Source organism: Epinephelus lanceolatus, chromosome 9, assembly GCF_041903045.1.
Source record: "Epinephelus lanceolatus isolate andai-2023 chromosome 9, ASM4190304v1, whole genome shotgun sequence".
Classification (NCBI taxonomy): domain Eukaryota; kingdom Metazoa; phylum Chordata; class Actinopteri; order Perciformes; family Serranidae; genus Epinephelus; species Epinephelus lanceolatus.
The window spans coordinates 18,548,006-18,569,231 of record NC_135742.1 but is presented as its reverse complement, the minus strand read 5'-3'; the positions used below and the strand labels follow the sequence as shown (position 1 = coordinate 18,569,231).

Here is a 21,226-nt window from a genome sequence, read left to right as displayed (position 1 = left end):
TTGCTGCCAACGCCCTGGTGCAAGACACCACAGAACACCCTCAGAGGTCCTGTGTCCATGCCTTGGCAGGTTAGGGTCCCCACTGTGGATTGGATTGACTGATCTGTCAAGGCATGGACACAGGACCTCTGGGTTACTGGCCTGTCCCACAGATGCTTGATCAGATTTGGATCTGGGGAATTTGGAGGCCTGGTCGAGTCCAAGGGCTGTTTGTCACGTTCTTCAAGCCACTCCTGAGCAGTTTTTGTGGTGTTTCATGGTGTATTATCCTGCTTCGGAGACCACTACCATTGGGGAGTGTTGTTTTGCAGGATTGGGGATGGTGCATGTTAAGTTGGTTTCCTGGCAGAACATTGCATTGTTATGAAATGATAAATGTTATTCTCTTTACCCATCACTGATTGTATTGTTGTGGCTGATTGGTGCATGTGAGTGTTGTGTTTGCAGCTTGTTTTCACTGCCCCCAAGTGGATAAAGGGCTCACTTGCTGGGTAGGTTGTCCAACTGCAATGTGCACAGCATATGTGCATATAGTGTCAAGCTTTTAATTGTCATAAATTGGTTATGATCCAAATTTAAAATGAAAGTAATTCAGTCTTGACCTTGGAAATGGCAGTCTGATGAATAAAGCTTCTAGCAAGGAGCCAGCTGCTGAAGAAGACCATGAGATGCAGCTGAAAGACCTGGACAAAACTTGAGAGTGGACTTCCATATGGTAAGTGAAATTTATAAGGTTTTGGCACAATAACCTTAAAGTTAAAACAACCAGTCACACACACACACATGAATATTGAGTCTGGGGCCTCCTGCTGGTCCCCTGACCCCACCTTGAACCTCTGCTGTGCTAATAGCCTGGCAGGTGAGCATGGTGCGTGACACACACAGGTTAGGTTACCAGAGTCTGGAAGAGCTCCTGTGGTCCTGAACTGGAGTGATCCTGCGGCCCGCTGTAATTCTTTCCCTCTGATTGGTTGAGACATACACAGTGGACTCCTCAGTCCGTCGCTGATTGGCTGCTTCACCTGCCAGACAAGCGGATTCCCTTCACAACAGACCGACCCGGGGAGCAGCTGCTGCAGGAGCAGTGCGCTCAGTGTCACCGGGCACCGGAGAAAGATGATTTCACAGCGAGGTCGATAACGCGTGTCGCCGCGGGCCCGTGAGGACATCCAGACAGGTAAGACTGATTCACACATGACACATCTCTCTTGTTGTGATGTTGGATTACAGAGAGCAATGCACCGGCTCATAGGGAATGGCCTGCTGCTGCTGCGAGGAGGTGTTAACTGTTGACTGTCATTGAGCACAGACACTTCATTAATGCACTGCTGCAAGATCATCTACGCGACGACAGGGTTGTGTTTGGAAAGTTCTCTTATATAAATATACATTTAAACCATAAGACATCACAGACATGAAACATGACGCGACTCACCTTGAACATGAATCTGTGAAGGTGGCAGAGCGCACATCATAGGAACCGAGAGCAATTTATCTCTCCATAATCTCCCTTTGAATTGATTTTAAGTCATGTTTTGGTGTCGTTGTTATTAAAAGCAATGCATCATTTCTGGAGAGGGGATGACAATGCACCACCTGGCAGTTACGCACGCACGTGACACGCGCAATTTAATATATTAACTTCGGGGAACCACCGTGACTCACTGATTAAGCTCCTTCAGTGTGTTGGACACACAGTGTATAGGGAATGATCTGGTAAAGGATGAGAGAGTTAAGCTCCAGCACCTGTTGCACGGAGATGGAGGTTTATCTGTCTTCATGCAGTATACATCATAGGTCAGTTTTTGTCCGATTAAAGCGTGCAGCAATGGGCCCCTGGGCACAGTTATGCAAAAGGCCCCAATGCCTGTCCTACAAATGCCTCTGTTTGTTGTATTGCATCTCTCTCTGGTTGTTACGCAATTTTTTGCGTTTTTTTTGTCTCTGCCTTGTTGTTTAGTGTCTCTATGGGGTCATTTTGTACCTTTTTTGTGTCACCTTGTAGTCACTTTATGTCTCTGTGTAGCTGTTTTCGTAGTTATTTTGTGTTTCTTTGCAGTTCCTTTCCATCTTTGTGTTCTTTTTGTGCCTTTTTCTGGTCATTTTGAGTCTCTTCCTGGTCAGTATGTGTCAATTAGAGTGACATTTTGCAGGTGAAGACACCCTCACACTGTGCCCAGGTAGGCCCTTTCATTAATCCATCCATGCATTAAAGCAGTGGTTTCCATTCGGTCAAGCCGCAGGGTTCAGATTTCTCCTTCGTCATTAGTTTGAGGTCCACACAGTTATATATATATATATATTCAGCGTCATACTTGCGTTTGGCCATGTCATCGAGCTGGTTTGCTGTCTCTGTGAAGTAGCTGTCAGTTATTCACTCACTCTACAGCAGGAAATGGCACTACAAAATGAAAGCTCTGTGCCGGAAATTCACTGTACTAATACATTATTAAAATAATGTGTGTTTTTTACAAACTTAACTCGTTAGGGAGTCACTTGCGACAATTCAGAATAGACCCAGGACCCTGTTGTTAAATGCATACCCCTTTTACTCCAACTCCTAAGGAATTTTATCAATTTCCTATATTCTTCATTCATGGAGAGGGCAGGCGAGAAAAACAGTTTTCTTCAAGAATTAAAGGTAACACAGCACAATAACTGATATACACAGACTCAGCAAAGAGTTACACAAACAGATTAGATTTACAAGACACTGTATGTCAAATTATTCCAATAGGCTAGGCCAGTGGTTCCCAGCTGGTGGGTCAAGGTCCAGCAGTTCTGAATGGACCGCAAGTGACTTGTGAACGTGTCAAGTTTTTAAAAGCACACTTTATTTTTAAGTACAGTGAATTTCTGGTACAGAGCTTTTATTTTGAAGTGCTGTTTCCTACTGTAGAGTGAGTGAATAATGGATAGCTCCTTAACAGAGACAGCAAACTAGCTCAATTCAAGTATGATCCTGACATACACTAATGACTAAGGTGAAATCTGGACCCTGTGGTTGGACCAGTTGGGAACCCCTGGGCTAGGCTGCTTGCTTTAAGATATAAGGAAAGGAAAGGACAGGAGAGGAAAGGAAAGGAAAGTAACCCTAGAATCTGAATTAATTATACACATTGACTGATGTATTTGCATCTGTTCTGTGTTTGCTGTTTGCAAAGACAGAGGACAGATTTGAATGACTCAGCAGCCAGATTTGGATGTGTTGTGTCTCCAGCTACATGATTTATGTGTCTTTTGGCCCACTACAGAATAAAGCAGGTAATCTTGAACGTATAGCATTAAAACTACAGTGTTTTCCACTTATTTTTCTTAGTCTAGGATTAGAAACTGCATATATTTCCATAATTCTGAAGCAAAAATAGCTTCTTTTTAGAGTCTGTTTACTCCGGCCTGAATGAAATCTGTTCTTGGTTTTTATTCTTTTGATGGTCAATCAGTCAGAGCACATGAAACATTGCGCTTCATGTGTTCTTTCTTTGATGCAAGCCTCTTTGAAGCGCTGACAGTGAATAAAATGCAAACTCAGATGGCTATTTAAAACAGGAAGAAGCGATCGACCCAACAGATTTGGATTTAAACGCAGGATTTACAGTGTGTACTAGATCGTGTTGTTGTGTTGCCTGCATACAGTGGCATGGTAACTTTGTTAAGGCCTCAGAGACATTGCTCGCTCTCTCTTGTGTGAACTGTACATTTTTTTTACAACTATTGTAGTAAGAAGTCATGCAAAAGCTATAAGGTATAAGCTTTAGTTTCAGTGCATCCATCGAGGCCTGTGCAGCTTTGGTTTGGACTTGTGTGTGTGTCAGAGGGAAGGGATTTAGAGGTCACTCTGTTTTTAGGTAAATGTGAAATATTTGCCCCATAGATTCCAGAGAGGGCTGCCTCTCCGTTCCTAGGGCCTGTGGTCTTCATTGTCGCAGCTCTTTCACTGTTGAGCTCTTTATTCTTGTCAGCCGTGCATCTCAATTAACACACTGGGGAGCTTTGTGCGGAGAGAGCCCGCTGTCTGTGTGTGTGCACTCAGTCGTGTGTATGCATTTACATGAGCGCACCAGTGCTTGTGCACAGGGAGTGTGTGTGAATGCGTGTGCGTTGGCGCGTGAGTCGTCTATGTGCCTGAATGCATAACAGCAGTGAAAACGAGAGAATGTGATACAAGCGCAGGCCGAATAAGGGACTGGGTGTAAAATGAATGGGAGGCAAAGGAAGGGGACACAACAGAGAGGAGGTACCCTTTTTACAGATAGACGTTTCATGGCTTGTGATGTGAGGAGCAGCTCCTCTGTTCTCTACAGGCACAGACAGACGTTTAGGAAAAAGTGTCTTATTCTTGGTCCACAGCTGCTGTGGAAGGGCTCTTGTATTTTCCGTTGTTGGAGTGTGTGAAGAGGCTGCTGATGCTAGCAGTGTGGTCAGCAGCAGAGTGCTTCAGGCGAACCCTCCTCCGTCTCTTTAGGGATCCTCAGACAAATGATTGACTGTCTGGTGAGTATGAACTCGTACTTGGCAAAGCTGGTAGTGTTTGCTGATGAAGGGTCGGCTGTTTGCAGGCTCATAAACCTGTTTGTGGTACCTGCTGTGCTGTATTAATTGAGTGAATTTCTGAATGTCCATACGTCTGTAATTTAAACTTGAAAGAAGAAAGTTGGGAATACTGAATACATCCATCAGTTTTCCAGTGCTTATCATGATAGCATCAGGCTAACCAAGGTCCCTTCTCCCTGGCAACGTTTCCAGCTCCTCCTTGGGGATCGCAGGGCAATCCCAAGCCAGATAACATATATAAACTCTCCAACGTGTTCTGAGTATACCCCAGGGTCTCCTCCAAGTTGGATGTGCTAGGGAAACCTCCACAGGAAGCTTATCTCTAAGGGTGAGCCCAGCCACCCTATGGAGGAAACTCATTCTCATCTCATTCTTTCAGGTGATATACCCGGACCTCATGACCATAGATGCCTTATTTAAATTTCAAATTTGTACTACAAACACCACTTCAATATAAACTTGCTCGTACTCTTGAAAAATTAAACTTGCTTACTTGATCTGGCCAGGAGCCAAAAATCGTTTTAAAATGATTTGAAACAGAGAACAAAGCAAATGAAGCTATTTTTATGAAGCTGTAACCAGTTAATGTTTGGTAATTTTTCTTGACATACAGTGTTATTAAATTACTTAAATTGGATCTATTATGGTTTTCCGTGTGTACTGTCATATGTTACCATGTTGGATGTTCATATTAAATGTGGCCAGAGTTTCAAAGTAATGAGGTAAATGTGTGTAAAGGTAATCCCTGTGAGCCTCAGACGGTTGAATACTCTGTTTCCAATGATTTTTTTGCTACTTTTGCAATAAACTGATGTCAGCTTGTGAGAGATTTCCTTATATGGTCATCCACTCCAGGCACGCTATTAGTGTTTACATTACTTAGCCTACACTGCTACATGAAGCTACGCGCTAACGTCAGGGTAACATGTAATCTTAAATCCAGTTCAGACCAAAGATTTGCGACGAGACAAGCTGAAACAGGCGACTACTTGCAATGCACTGTTCTGCAACATTCTAAAAACCTGCCATTTCACACCAGTGCAACGAGATGAAGTGGTGAATCTTCGCAGCTTTTCAGGCTTATTTTGTGGCTGAATATAATTTGTAGCCTCTTAAAATATGAATGAGGATAGTGATAGTGAGATACTGGCTACAGTTGCATTTGTAGAAGTGATGAAATGGTGAAAAACAGAAACAAAACGAGCCTCAGATGGACTGTTTAGAATAAATACGCCACAATAATATAAGTAAGCAGCGCACTTAGTTAGTCAGTGAGAATGTGTGTGTGTGTGAGGGGTCATAATACATGACACATACAGTGAGCAGCAGCAGCTACCAACCGTCTGACATCGGCACATAACGGAAACAGAGGACTCGGCGGGACGGAGCACCTGCCACCTGCCACAGCAGGTCGTTTTACCTTGACCAGCGGACTTCAGGACAAGCTGATTGGCTATAGAAACAGGTGACGTGCTTTACATTCTAAAACCAGCCACCGGTGATTTTACCAGCGGAGTTGCAAGTGACACCATTAGCCGACTTGAGTTGAGCACAGACGGCCAGTTCACACCGCTGCAGCGTTCTAAAATGGTTTTATCTCGTTGCAAATCTTTGGTCTGAACTGGGCGTAGTTGCTGTCGTTGTAAATTTCTCCATGTTTTTGAATCATTTTCCTACTGATTGTGAAGAATTTGGTTTAGAAGCTTATTTTGGTGGGTTTTTTTTGTCCTAGGATGGAGAGGGCATGACCCTCCCCTTTCTCTCTCTGACTGGCTGGTACTCATTTCTTTAGTTTTTGGGGGGGGGGCTTAAAGAGGCCGGCGCCAAAACAGAGCGTCTCAGATGGAGGGTGAATACAGGTGCTCCAGCACAGACAGTATGAGGAAATTAAAGTGTTTTTTGACTATTAAAGCATGAAAACATGTTCTAGCAGAAACCCAAACTACACATATGAACATGTAGATGAGCATTATAGGTCCCCTTTAAGGTGCATCATCAGTGATTTCAACTTTAATTCACAATCAGACAATGTGTCATCTATTTATGAGGTTTCTAATTCTTCCACTGGTGTTCTCTTGTGCTCCGTGTGTGTGTGTGTGTGTGTGTGTGTGTAGGCTATAAATCCATCAGTTTGCTCGCGCACGTAATTCACATGAGTACTCGGAGGCTCAATGCAGCACTGTGTAACTATAAACATGGAGCTGAGTGCTCTCTTTCTTGATACTCAGTGCCAGTTAATGTCTAATCCTCAGCACGAAAAAAGACAAACAAACACGCTCGGTCAGCATCACCAAGCAACCAGGTAGTTCTGTTATTCAGTGGAAGCGAAGCACAAAGCAATCTGGGTAGCTCGTCTACAGACCCTCTGTGGAGATACTCTTCACACAAAGTAATCATCTGTAGATCCCATTAGTAATTTCAAAGCCCTATATGAATATGGCAGGTGTCTCACTCTCTGTTAGTAAGAGATTTTAGAAATATATTTATGAAGCTGTCTGACATCGTACTAGCTATATTCCAAGACCAATAATTATTTTATCTCATGCATGCTTGTCCTTGTAGTCTTTTTATTTACATATATAAAAGGCTGGTATTCAGGGCGTGTTGCTTTGTGCTGTAAAGTGGAGGCCTCTCCTCTCTTACCAAGTCCTTTTAGGCCGCCTGAGATCAATGCTTAGATATTCATGGTGCGATGGCAGGAAGGTGTTTGAAGGCTGGGAGACTGTACGCCTCACAAAAGACAACTGCTTTGATTTCCTAGCGAGGCTTTAATATAGATTCATTCATCTTAATATAGAGACGGATGAGAGAGAGAGAACGCCTTCAGAAGCACCAGGTTACACTAGGTTAACCATTTCTGTTCCTGCCCTATACACACTGTTATGTCGTAATAATGTCTTCTTCTGAACAGCCTAACTGAAAATCCTGTTTCATTACATTTTGCAGTGTAATACTGCAGGGGAAAAGATTTCCCCACAGCAGCTGTAACTGATATCCATATTGATGATTGTCAGCTGACATCACCATTTCTATTTATCTACATCATTTTTTTGTTCCATACCAATAAAATGCAATAATGCTGTGTCATCTCTGCTATTGTGTGGATGTGCGAGAGGTTACCATTTGCAGGTTTTTAGTATATTCTATATTTTTCTAATCAAAAAATCTAAGTAAAATTAGTCTTTCTCCGACTTACTCCAACTTCCCTATCCTGTCAGTCATGCTCAGGACTCAGCACATTCCTGTGGAGATAAAGTTTTATTTTAGATAACACAGCAGGGCGCTGTAGTTTTTTTCAAACATTACTGGAGTAAACAGGAGTAATTAGTGCATAGGGGTGTAAGAAAATATTAATACACTTAAGTATTGCGATTTTATGTTTTGTGATACTGTTCTCAAAAAAGCACTGTCAATTTTTGATTGTTTACAATTTTTTATTTTCTTATTTTGTTTACCTAAAGAACCCTGCAAACACTTTTATTTTTTATTTTTTAATGTTAATTCCTTTGCTCAGATTGCAAAAAAAGTAGGGCTATGATGTTGGATGTTACAAGGACTGTGACTGTGACAAATGCAGATCATACTGTTATGATTGCATAAAAATTAAACTTTTGTTGCATATTTTTCTTTACACTATGACAGCTTCCTAAAATTACATTTTAAAAATTGCAGTGCATCGCTTTGTTTACAGTATTGCAATATACAGCAACAATATTGAATGGTAACCCCAGTATAGTGACATGTATCGAATCGCCTGATTCTTGCCAACACACAGACCTAATTTGTTGCGGACTATTTTCAGTCATGGATAGATACATAAAGATAAAAAACAATGACTGATCTATCTATCTATCTATCTATCTATCTATAAAAACATGTCACACTTGAAAGAGAGGGTGACATCAGTATATCATGTGACCTCTGTCACATGACTCTTACATGAGCTCTTAAATTGCACACCTGTTTCCGATGCATTTTACACCCTGATGAAGATTTTGTAGTCAAAATGCGTTGTTTTATTCATGCATTAATAAAGGATTTTTAAGTACAGTCAGAGTGCCTCGGACTCTTTGCCCCCATCCTTGAAGAGCACCCGTTTTTTTTTTACATCTAACTACATAGAGCCTTAACCCAGTGCAGCACTCCATGTTTTTCTTTTTATCAGTGACTATGGATGAAAACATATGCGGTGTGCCAGGAGGTAAAGGCCTATGACACCTGGACTGTTGTGTGTGGGATGGAAAATTAACCACAGTGACCATGTTAATGGGGCGGCACGCTGGTAATGCGGCACGGTGGTGTGTTGGTTAGCACTGTCGCCTCACAGCAAGAGGGTTTCCCGGTTCGATCAGAAGGGGAACCCTTCTGTGCGGAGTTTGCGTGTTCTCCCCGTGTCAGCGGCTTCAGTCCAAAGACATGCAGATTGGGGATTAGGTTAATTGATAACTCTAAATTGTCCGTAGGTGTGAATGTGAATCAGGCTACAGTAACAGAGGTCGTTCTTGTTGGTTGAATCAGTATGTCATTGGTTCTGCGCTTTTCATGGGCTGTATGGTCAAAAATAAAAAATAGCAAATATTGTCATTTTATCCTTTGATGCAACATGAGACAGCTCATTTGCCACATGTGTTCAAACTGTGACTGTGGCAACAGTCTGCAGATTAAATACTGGAGCGCTGTTGACTCTAGTTCAGGTTAAGTATATTGTTTGTTTGTATAGTTGTGGTATTTTCATTTCAGGTGTCAGGTGTAATGTTGAACAATTGACTTGGTTGGCTGGTTGAGAGTATGAAATGAGCACATTGTTATTCTGTTAAACACCAAGACATAGTGGAGAATCAGCTTATTTTAGATCATTTGAGGTAGTTTAGGCCAATCCAGTTGTGCTGAGATCATTTTATTTGGCTGATCTGAATTTCATTATAGAAAATATATGTCTGCAAAATCAGGATTCACCTCAACCTCAGGTTCACCTTTTCTTTTTCCTCTCGTGGGACATTGTTAGAGCTTTGTTTTCTGAACAACGTGTAATTATCACCCATTTACAAACTATTACCTGTACTTTCTGTACCACGCACACAAGGGAACGCCGGTCATCACTCATACTTTCCATTAGAGATGGAATAAGTCAGTCAGGCTGTAAGTATCTTCTTGGTGGCAGCGAGGGATGAAGATCTCTGATTTGTTTACTCCGGCTCTCATGGCAACCTAAGCCTGCACCGCCCTTGGAGCAGGACTCAAGCACGGAATTAAGTGAGGATTACAATACAGCGTAACAGACACTCAAGCAGATACTGAACAGGTGCACTTGTGTCATGTGCACACAGACTCTTTACATGGAGGGTGAGAAAGGGATCTACAAAATTGGCAAATGATAAATATTCTCACAAATGTACTAGCTGATGAAAGGGAACAGATTTAAACACAATATTTAGACAATGTAAAGGACAGAGGAGGCTACCATGAGCACCACAGTTACCATTAATGACATTTCTTTGTATCTCTCTTGTGCTCCATTCCAGGTGGTCTCACTGAATGACCCATGGCTGCACCCTGACACTATCTTCTGTTCAGCCTCCGTCCTCCAACCCCCCCATCCAGCTCCTCTTCCCTCCTCCTCAACCTGTGGCCTATTTATACCCTGGAGACTCAGAAGAGCCCATTAAAGCTCCACGGACCTCTCCAGCAAGAGACATCAGTGAGCATGAGTCCATGTGGCCGGTGTGATCTCTAGCCTCATCACGCTTTCCTTGACAGCTACGAATAAGGAAACTAAGGATTTAACTACAGGAAATTCTTGAAATACAACAAGACTAAAGCTGCATGAGCTGACAAACTGATATTTCATTGTGGAGAAGACAGTTTGCAGCTGCAGCAGATTTGGGAAACTGTGGATGCAGCATGTGCTCGGGTCTACAGACTGGAATTTGGGTCCTATTTAGCTGAAATACACTTATTAATAACATTTGTTTACGGACTCAGTTGTCTAAATAATGAAATTTGGGCAAGGCAACTGAAAGACATTACCTTGTAAATGGCTCACACATCTGAAGGTAAGTCAGGTTTTATGTCCCATGCTTTAAATCAGCTTTTACATTGAAGCTATTTTATGTGATCTATGATGTTTTATTAATCTTGTGTTGCCGATAACTATGTACTTTTTCTTGTATTGTTAATTTGATATAATAAGGCAAGAAAAAATAGAAAATATATCTTTAAATATATGTATGCTGTTAAATACAAGCAGCAGCAAATATTTACTGAAGCACTTTCAAATCTTGTTATCATGTTGTTTAGTTTTAGCTTAAAGGGGTAGATTTTAAAAGCCACTCGCACAATGTAGGAACATCAATCACTGTGCAACGAGCCACAAAAGTAATGTTTTTTTTCCATATTGTGCATCCAGTTCTTCTCCACCCCCAGCCATGAGCTAAGCACCCGCCACCCTGGGCATCCCTTACAGGATGACTGCTGTCTGCCCCTCCGAGAGCAGCCCAGAAGGGGCTGAAGCCGGGGCCGGGACAGCAGGCTGTAGGGGGCCGGGGGCAGCGGGCACCGCCAGGAGCATCTCAGTCTCTGGCACAGAGACCGGGGACTCTAATGGAGAGTCTGTCTGTGGATCAGTAGGAGGCACAGCCGTGGTCCCCGGTGGCCATAGGTACGCCCGCTGGAGCCGCCAGGACAGCTCAGACATCAACACGGACGATGAGGGAGCCACGATCCGCCGCCTCACTCCGCTGGAGAGGCTGAACCTGGATATGTGCCAGGATGAAAGGTAAGGGGTCATGAGATGAAATCAAAGTAAATATATCAGACAGTTTAAGAAGAGGTACAAAGACAGTATCTTCACAAGTACAGAAATGGTTAGAGGGAATGTAAAGCACTAATGTTGGTTATCAGGTATTAAGAAATGCGGTGGCGTTAATGTGTGGTTGATTGATGGTGAGGAGAGAGTATTTATGTAGTAGTTTGATTAGTGATGGATTAGTATAGTTTGAGATTGGGGGAGGGCTAGACAAGCATGTTGCTTCTTCCTGCTCTTTTTTGGACATGAAATGTTAATTTATGTTTCTCACTATAAGTCTATTTATGATTTATTGTTTGTCTCTGTTTTGTAGGCTTTTTTTCTACAATATATTCTTTTTTTTTTTTTTTAAATGTTCGAAATAAATCAAATTAAATCAAATCAAATCAAAAAAGCAGTAATCGCCGTTATGTTAAAAACACAATTTGTTGTATTTAAATGTTTTTTTGGATTGAAAAGGTGGTTAAATTACTTTTTTTTTTTTTTTTTTTTTTTTTTTTTTTTTATGTAATGTGGTCACAGGGTGGTCCGTGAGTTAACGGTGGGCAGAAGAATCGGCTTCTACAAAATTCGAGGAGAGATCGGCTGTGGAAATTTCTCCCATGTCAAGCTAGGAATTCATGCCCTCACCAAAGGTAAGAAAGTACAAGACATCAGTGAAATGCAACTGTTAAAACACCAGTACAGGAAAACATCTTCTGAAGAGGAGTAGCAATCATACTGATTAGACATAAACATATTATATAGTGAAAATGTTAGACATTTTGCACAATCAGCCATCACTAAAGGCAGAAATATATGCACCTGTAAAGATAAGAATCTTAAGTAAGCTCCCATTTGCTCTCTGCTCTGCCTTTTTATTGGATTTAAGTGATAATTTGGCTGATGAGCTGTTTCCATCAATGGGCTGCAACACTAACAAGTGTGTCCTTATGTAGCAATTCACTAACAAGGCGATGTGTGCCTGGCCGGGGGGCTGATTCAGCCACGCAGAGACAGACTGTCTGCTGCCCTTGAACAGATGGATTGATTAGAGATCTCCAGTTTCCTTAGCGACGGCTAAAATTGCTGCATGCCTCATCAAAGGCAAAAGAGAGGGATGAAAATGAGTGTGTGGCTGCATGTGCGTGCACTTTATGTTTTTAGGGTTATCTGCACTTATCTACTGCCTGCCTGTCCGTCTGTGCCGTGCTATGTGTGCGTGTGGATGTAAGTGGTATCATTTAGCTCCCCCAAAAACAATATGAGCTGCGATGCATTTTGAATGCTCCTATTGAAAGCTATGTCACAGCTGAAAGGGAGCCTAATACCGGCCTGAATAATGCATACTGACACACAATTAGATATCTCAACACCATTTTGCCACTTAAGAACTTTTCTGTATTCAGTTACCTGGGGTCTATTTAACGTCTCTTTATGAATCATTTAACAGAATACAGTAAAGATATCAGCTGTTTGAACTTGATATATGTAACGTATTTTGATCTTTATTGGCTGTAAGTTTGTGTACGTCTTTAAATGCGCAATATATTTTCCTTTCAAAACATTTTTAAAGCTGGTAAGCATAGCTACATCAGCACTGTGTGTTCCTGTCATATTTAATTTTCACCCTGACTTGACCCTTCATATGTGCTCAGACGTGAAGTCACAGTAAGTGCAGTATTACAGGAAAAAAGAGCAATTTTCCTTCATTTAGAAAAAGAAAATTCTCTTTTAAGACAGGGCTAAAAGTGAGAATTGACCCCCTGGGAGAACATAATCAAGAAAATTGGTTTTCTGAGGGCGGCTAATCCTCCATCAAATTATCTAGAGGAGAGCATCAGGCGTGGTGACTTCAGGGGAAGAGCCAGGCTCACATTTTCTATCCTCTATCTACTGTACATAAGATTTATGTAACACATGTAATGCATTATTCTTCAGAAAAAGGGTATTAATGATGATAGAAATTATCAGGACATATTTATTTAAAAAATCAACTTTGAATTTTTAATTTTTTTTTCCTGCTTTAAAGCATATCTCTGCATGTTTTTAAATGATCTGTACAACTTCACCGATCACCGACCTTAGTCTTCTCCTTCGGCATCACCAGACAAAGTGGCCATAAAAATCCTCGACAAAACCAAGCTGGATCAGAAGACCCAGAGGCTGCTGTCAAGAGAGATCTCCAGCATGGAGAAACTGCACCATCCCAACATCATACGCCTCTATGAGGTTCGACTCATACACACACACTCATATTGATTTATATGAGCTCTATCTGTTTCCCAGAGGCTTCCTCAGTGATCGCCACATCCAGCCTGACATCCATCCATCCATTTTTTTTTTTTTTTTTTTTTTGTTACTATAGGTGGTGGAGACGTTGTCACGGTTACACCTGGTGATGGAGTATGCAGGAGGAGGGGAGCTCTACACCAAAATTACTACTGAGGGGAAACTTTCTGACACTGACAGCAAGCTCGTCTTTGCTCAGATCCTCTCTGCTGTTAAACACATGGTTAGTACATACACGTTTGTATTGAAAAAAATAATAGAAAACATAATCTCAATCCGAATGTAACATATATAGGATTTAATTACAATTTTTATTATTAAATAACTGTTATTAACCATTAAGATGACAACCTATGCTGTCTCCTATATGTTGGTAATAGGATTCATTTTCATCTATAGTATCTTCTGTTCTCTGCTGCTACAATGACCTGGTTTGACCATGGAGGGTCATTAAAAATTAATCTAACCTTCTAATTTAGCCTTTTAATGTTATTGCAGACTATTAATACATTGCGGGTTTTGATGCACCCATATTATAACAAACCAACTGTGAGATGTAGAAGATCTTGAACAGTGTACAGACTAAACAAAATATTTTTCTGATACTTAGAATATTTATATATATGATGGACAGTGTGAGTGTATAGTGTAAAAAGGGTGATCAGGTGTCCCGTTATGTGGGACTGCACATCATGCTTATTCCTCGTCCCACATCCTGCATATTAGGACAGTGTCCTGCATTTTAATAAGCAGCAAAACTACTGCAGTAGTCAGGACAGATGCTCTTCTAAAATCTGGCTTTTATCCAATGGCTATGAAGAAAGCAGTGAAAGCTGTCATCAGGGGGCTGTGTTTGGTGTTAAACTGCACACGTGTGGGTCAAGTGCAGGTGAACCTGTCGCTGTCTTTGCTACACTACATCAAATGGGGAAAATTACGAGTCAGTAGAAAGTCACAAGCTTTGCAGATTTAGGTGGAATATGATGGAAACTACCACAAGGAAGAGGAAATGCGGCTACTGCAAAGACTGTGAAACTGTTTTTTGAAAAAGGAATTTTTTTTTAAGTTACATATGCATTATATAAAAATGTTGGCTGTCAGAGTTATCGTGTGTGTCCTTTTAACGCTAGTAATTTCTTTTTTTTATGCACTCTTAACACAAGTTCATTCTGTAATTATGACCCTCAGCCCATCCCGTAGTTTTGGGAAATCAGGATACGATGCAGCAGTAACATTATGGATGGCAAGCAGGAAAAAAACCTCTGTGAGCAGAAATGGATAGAGAAAGGCATCAGCTTTAAAGCCCAGCCAGATGGTTCTCTCCACAAGACCGAAGTTATTTGCATTTACTGACGATGTGAACTGAGTCACCGCCAGAGTATGTTGAGCTGTTTTAATAAAGAGGGGATGATTAGTTAACATTTACACGTATAAAGTTCAAATCAAATCAAATTTATTTATAAAGCACATTTAAAAACAACCTAGGTTGACCAAAGTGCTGTACAGTAAAGGTAAAATCACAAAATAACAAAGTGCGGAGATCAAGATACGTAGCAATGTAATGTATAGTCCCATGTACACAAGTCCAAAAGTAGAGGAACAAAGTGGAGAGTGGAAATACAAAAGACTTAAAAAAAAGGGGGGATAATAGTTCAGGAGCGCTCAAAAGCTTTAGAGTAAAAGTGGGTCTTAAGTCTAGCCTTAAAAGTGTCCACAGATGGGGAACCCTTAATGGAGAGAGGTGGACTGTTCCAAAGTTTGGGTGCAGCCACAGCGAACGCAAGATCCCCTTTGCCCTTCAGCCTCGATCGAGGCATAACCAGAAGTTGGACATTGTGTTAGTGTTACAAAGTAATGTTACATTTAGATCAATATGCCCATTGTTGTTGCTTGTTGGGCTTGAGTTTGCCATAATTTGCTTTCAGCATATTTTGTGAGCGTGCAGTACCTTTGAGGTTTTTCCGGAGAATATTCTGGACAGTATTTGTCATAGGTTTGGAATGTTGCATTAATAACAAACATACATTTGCATAAAGCAAGATAATTTGTCCACTCCTATGTTGATAAGAGTATTAAAAACTTAAAAAACATCCCTTCAAGGTACATTTAGAACAGATAAATGTGTGTTTAATTTGCGATTAATCATGAGTTAACTATGGACAATCTTGCTGTTAATCGCAGTTAAATATTTTTAATTGATTGACAGGCCTAAACCTAATTGATAATGTGTTCCACATTGTCCTGCACAAAAATACTCGTCATCCCACATTTGGTTTGTTGGGATCAGGTCACCCTGAGTATAAAAGAGCTCTCATGAATTAGGAAAATAATGTTTATGAATTTGTTCACGTAGCAGCTTTACTAGATCAGCAGAATTTTAGTGGCAGCTTAAGAAAGTGTCATTGATTTTATTTCTGGTCAGGATTCAGTTTATCAACGTAGCAGTCACACGGTTACATCTTAAATCCTGTAATATTCCCACCAGACATGTTTTAAGACACAAAACTACTCTGTAATAGTTTGTGTCTGATCTATTAAAAGAAAGAAAATTACACCTCTTCCTTTTCCTTCATTGAAAAAAGTAAATACTATATTTATTTCAGATATTTCAAAAGTTTACCTGCTGCACACAAGATGTCTGCTTCTTTACTGTAAAGTCAACTCTCAGTGTTTGTGCACTGGAGGCTTCAAATTTCCACATCACACTTGATGTGAAAGTAGGTGGCTCGTGCATAATTCAGTTTCCCCTTGTTCTCTCACAGCATGAAAACAACATCATCCACCGTGACCTGAAGGCAGAAAATGTCTTCTACACCAGCAGCTCTTGTGTCAAGGTGGGGGACTTTGGCTTCAGCACGCTGAGCCGCCGCAGCGAGACACTCAACACATTCTGTGGCTCCCCACCTTACGCCGCCCCCGAGCTCTTTCGGGATGAGCACTACGTTGGCGTCTTTGTGGACATCTGGGCCCTGGGGGTGATGCTGTTCTTCATGGTGACGTGCACCATGCCATTCAGGGCAGACACTGTAGCCAAACTGAAGCGCTGCATCCTGGAGGGGGCCTACATCATCCCCTCGTGGGTGCCTGAGGCATGCCAGAGGCTGATCAGGGGAATCCTCCAACCCATACCGTCTGACCGCTTTACAGTGGAGCAGATGATGGGCTGTGAGTGGCTGCTTCCTGTGGACTTCCCACGTGCCATGGAGCCCTTTAAACTAGACCCATCCCACCTAGCAGAGGGTGATCCATCTGAACTTGCGGAGGAAGATATGGAAGTAAAAGCAGCACTGGAGACACTGGGAATCACCCTGGAACACATCCTCAACAACCAGGGGAAAGACTGCAGGAGCTCCATCACAGGCGTCTACAGGATCCTGCTGCACCGCGCTCACAAGAAGCGGGCTGTTGAGAGCATGCCTGCGGTCACAAAGGTCGCTGGGCCAACTACAACCAGCAAAAAGGAACGGCTAAAAGTGTACCGCAGTTTAAGGCACACTTCTAAGCTCTGTGTGATTCTGTGACAAAATGCTCTGCTTTGCTCTGGACTTAATAGCTTGGGATGAGATTGCATGGATTTAATTAGAAATAAAAAATTTAAAAAGTGCTCTACAGTCCAGCAGTTTAACTTGAAACCATGGTATATAACTCCACTCAGCTTCTGAAATCTGGGATTTCTTACTTTAGTATCTTTCTTCTAGTAAGTGATATTAGTCTCTGTGAGAATGTTGCTGCAGGTGAATCATTATTGTCTCCCTTTTTGACAGGGACATGGACCTGTAATACTATAATTATAATAATGTTATGAAGTGATTTATTTATGTTAACATAATGATGATGAGATGGCACACGTATCTTTTAATTTGGGTCATGCAGGCCAGATATTTATAGTCCACTCATTCTCTGTTGTGCAGGATCACCACTAAACCCTATGAGAAATCAATGTAGCATCAGTCTTAAGGAAAAAAAGAAATCCACCACATTATGCTGAGCGGTGAAACATGCAGTCAGTACATGAAATACAGTGTCTTTACTGTTTAAATGCACTTTTCTTCGATGCCTTAGTTTTCTATCATGTTATGAAACCAGCCAGACTGGTTTCATTATACTCCTTAACGTGTGTGATGACATGAATAGAGAGTTCACATCTCACCTTCTTATGTGATGTATCTCTATGAGATGTTCCTGCTGTCAGACCGGTTAACATGAATGACCTCACTCTGTTTTTCCTGTGGCTCCATAAAGCCAATAAATGTCATTAAAGTGCAAATACAGACATATCAACCACCAAAGTTATCAGTTGTTCATGTGGCAAAATCCATTTTCAGTTCAACAGTTTCTGTAATTATTTTTTTTTTAAATCATCTGATGCCATGTTCATGCTCATGTGTTGATTAAAATACATGTAAATTTAAATGCATCATTCTTTTTTTTAATGGGATATTCTTTAACCTTTTGAAACCTGGAGCAACATCACTTTTCTTGTGCTGCTTTCAGACGCCATTCACAAGTATTTAAACCCTACATCCCTGAGCAAATTGGTGCGATTTATTTTGAAAACATGGGGGAAAAGGCAGTGGGCAACTTGGTAAGAAATGTCCCACAAATTGGAAAAAGAAAAAAAGAGATTTATGAAATTAAATGAAAAAAGCTACTGAAAAAAATATTATTATTATTACATATTTAGAATTAATAAAGTATTCTGAATCTGAATCTGAATTATGGCACACACAGTATTATTGTCATTTTTAAAACAGTTTTTGATGAGCTGTATTTGGTTAACAAATTTTATTCTGTTTGAAATTATATTTTTTTTAGTTGTGTTTGCTAGGCAAAGTAAAATGATAAAAAATAAATCTTGCCATGTGTGAAAGTAAAAATGCAAAGTTGAATGAATGTAATGATCATCTTCCACCTAACTTGACTGAAAGGGCCAGTGTGTGGGATTTAGGGGATATATCAGCAGAGATGGAATATAACGCAACGTGTATGGGTTTTTCTTCAGTGTATAATCACCTGAAAAAAAAGAGAATTGATGTGTTTTCATGACCTTTCAGTTGCCTGATTATATCTACGCAGGGAGTAGGTCCTCATACAGAGATCGCCATGTTGCACTACCATGTTTCTACAGTAGCCCAGAAGGGACAAACCAAACACTGGCCACTGCTTGTGGCTGTGTGTGTGAGTGTATGTGATTGAAACTTCGTGGTGCTTCTGCATCCAGTGTGAACCCAGCGTTAGTGTTTTCACATTGGTCAACGTAGTCGGCAGCCCCTATGCCACAAGCAGTGTCAGAATCTGCGTTATTCAGTGTTTTTACCCATTTAAGGCAACTGGTCTGTTTGTTTTGGAGATGAGAGGACCTCTGCAGACAATTTCTCCTGGTCAAGACCTCCTGAACCATGAACATTCAAGGAAGTTTTATCAGGAGAAGTTTCAGCTGGTTGCAATCTTCAGTCCTCACCGATAGATGCCACTAAATCCCCCTAAATCTTACACACTGCACCTTTATGAGCCTGTTTGTCATTGCAGAACAGTCAACAGTGCTTAAACTGAGAACTAAATTAGTAACAGCAGACTCTATCCACACAATACTTACACTGAGTACATATTTCACTAAGCATTGTTGTTGCTGGGCTGGCTATCAAATATCTCTTTTCAGGGGTGGCAACATGGTTCCTGTGAGCGCCTAAGAAACCTGTGGTCAAGCCATATGGGGTCTCATTTAAAGAATCTGACAAAAATTCAGTCAGAAAATCCTGTGGGTGTCTTACAGTTACAGTTTTTAAGCCTCTCTTTTTGCCAGTGTGTCCTTCTTAAACCATGCCTAACGGACTATTTAATCCAAATTAGACCACTGGAGCCTTGCATTATATTGAGCTGAACTTAAGAATGCAGAATTTAGGCACAGAATGAGGACTTTGGATTTTGCCTACCCTCTCTTACATTGTAGTCATGTTCAAAAGATACACGATCAGGTCTTCAATATTTCTTCAAGATTTGGCTGTTCACATCAGAATCTCAAGTCACATAAAAGGTGAATGATTTCAAATAAAAGACTTTTCTTGAGTTAAAGACTGATGCTCGTTTTTGATTATCTGAGATAAATCGATAAATATAAATATATATATATATATATATATATATATATATGTATATATATGTATATAGTATGACTACTATGCGAGGTTGTACAGTGCCTTACTAGGCTTCCAACCACTAAAACATTCAGTACACAAGTCAAATAATTTCACAACTTCTTGTTTCATAGTTATTTGAATATTCTATTTTGGGATAATATAATACTATTTATAGATAATATAGATAATAAATAAACAGAACACAGATGATATAATACAATGTCTTGTATTTTTGTACAATGTATTTTGGGAAAACCGGAGTACCTGGAGAAAACCCATGCTGACACGAGGAGAACATGCAAGCTGCGCACAGTACACTGGAACCAGTAACCCTCTTGCCTAACAGCGAGATTGCTACTGGTTCGAGCCCTGCTGTGCGCAGCGCTGGAACCAGTAGAGCTACTGGTTAAAGCGCTGCGCACAGTGCGCAGTGCTTGAACCAGTAGCCCTCTCGCCTAACAGTGAGAGTGCTACTGGTTCAAGCGCGGCGCACAGTACGTCTGGAACCAGTAGCCCTCTTGAGGGCTACTGGTTGGAGCCCTACTGTGCGCAGCACTCGAACCAGTAGCTGGAACCAGTAGGGACACAGTACACACACAGTATGTCTGGAACCAGTAGCCCTCTTGAGGGCTACTGGTTGGAGCCCTACTGTGCGCAGCACTCGAACCAGTAGCTGGAACCAGTAGGGCTACTGGTTCAAGCACTGCGCACAGAAGGGCTCGAACCAGTAGCAATCTTGCTGTTAGGCAAGAGGGCTACTGGTTCCAGACGTACTGTGCGCAGCGCTGGAACCAGTAGCCCTCTTGCCTAACAGCGAGAGGGCTACTGGTTGGAGCCCTACTGTGCGCAGCGCTCGAACCAGTAGCTCGAGCCCTGTGTCAGCTTGCATGTTCTCCTCGTGTAGCTGCCTAACAGCAAGAGGGCTCAGCAAGAGGGCTCTTGCCTAACAGCAAGGGGGCTACTGGTTCAAGCGCTGTGCACAGTAGGGCTGGAACCAGTAGCCCTCTTGCCCTAACAAGAGGGCTACTGGTTCGTGCCGCCGAATAGAAACTATGAATATTGTTGTTTGTCTCATTCAGTATATTTCTAGTGGTAGCAGGTTGCAGTCGCAGCTGTCAAGTTTGCCAGCGATGACCTGGACACACACAGGAAGCAGTACTGAAGCAGTTAAGCAGACATACAAGCCTGCTTTCAGCAGACCTTTAGCACAGCTACGCCACCAACTTCTGGTCTGACCTACAGCCGCAGGTGCCTCCGCAGCTGGAGCCTCGGCAGATGGAGCTTCAGCGGTTGGAGCCTCGACAGATGGAGCTTCAGCAGTTGGAGCCTCGAGAGCTGCAGCCTCAGCAGCTGGAGTTTCTGCAGTTGGAGCCTCAACAGCTGCAGTCTTAACAGCTGGAGTTTCTGCAGTTGGAGCCTCAGCGGTTGGAGCCTCAACAGCTGCAGTCTCAACAGCTGG

At 41.7% G+C, this 21,226-nt stretch overlaps 1 protein-coding gene across 1 annotated transcript; it reads left to right on the top strand.

Annotated features, from left to right (window-relative positions):
• The first annotated feature begins 1,040 nt into the window (after positions 1-1,040).
• Positions 1,041-18,043, top strand: nim1ka (NIM1 serine/threonine protein kinase a). Its single transcript, XM_033618925.2, has 7 exons — positions 1,041-1,177; positions 10,077-10,607; positions 10,961-11,329; positions 11,882-11,994; positions 13,449-13,570; positions 13,707-13,853; positions 16,393-18,043. The coding sequence occupies exons 3-7, from the start codon at positions 11,019-11,021 to the stop codon at positions 17,149-17,151; spliced, it is 1,452 nt and encodes a 483-aa protein (XP_033474816.1). The 5' UTR covers positions 1,041-1,177; positions 10,077-10,607; positions 10,961-11,018; the 3' UTR covers positions 17,152-18,043.
• The last annotated feature ends 3,183 nt before the right edge of the window (positions 18,044-21,226 follow it).

Excerpts from the sequence above, each read along its gene's own strand:
- nim1ka (XM_033618925.2), top strand. The coding sequence starts at position 11,019 with ATGACTGCTGTCTGCCCCTCCGAGAGCAGCCCAGAAGGGGCTGAAGCC. Across the intron at positions 11,330-11,881 it reads GATATGTGCCAGGATGAAAG|GGTGGTCCGTGAGTTAACGG; the intron begins GTAAGGGGTCAT and ends ATGTGGTCACAG. Across the intron at positions 13,571-13,706 it reads ACATCATACGCCTCTATGAG|GTGGTGGAGACGTTGTCACG; the intron begins GTTCGACTCATA and ends TTGTTACTATAG.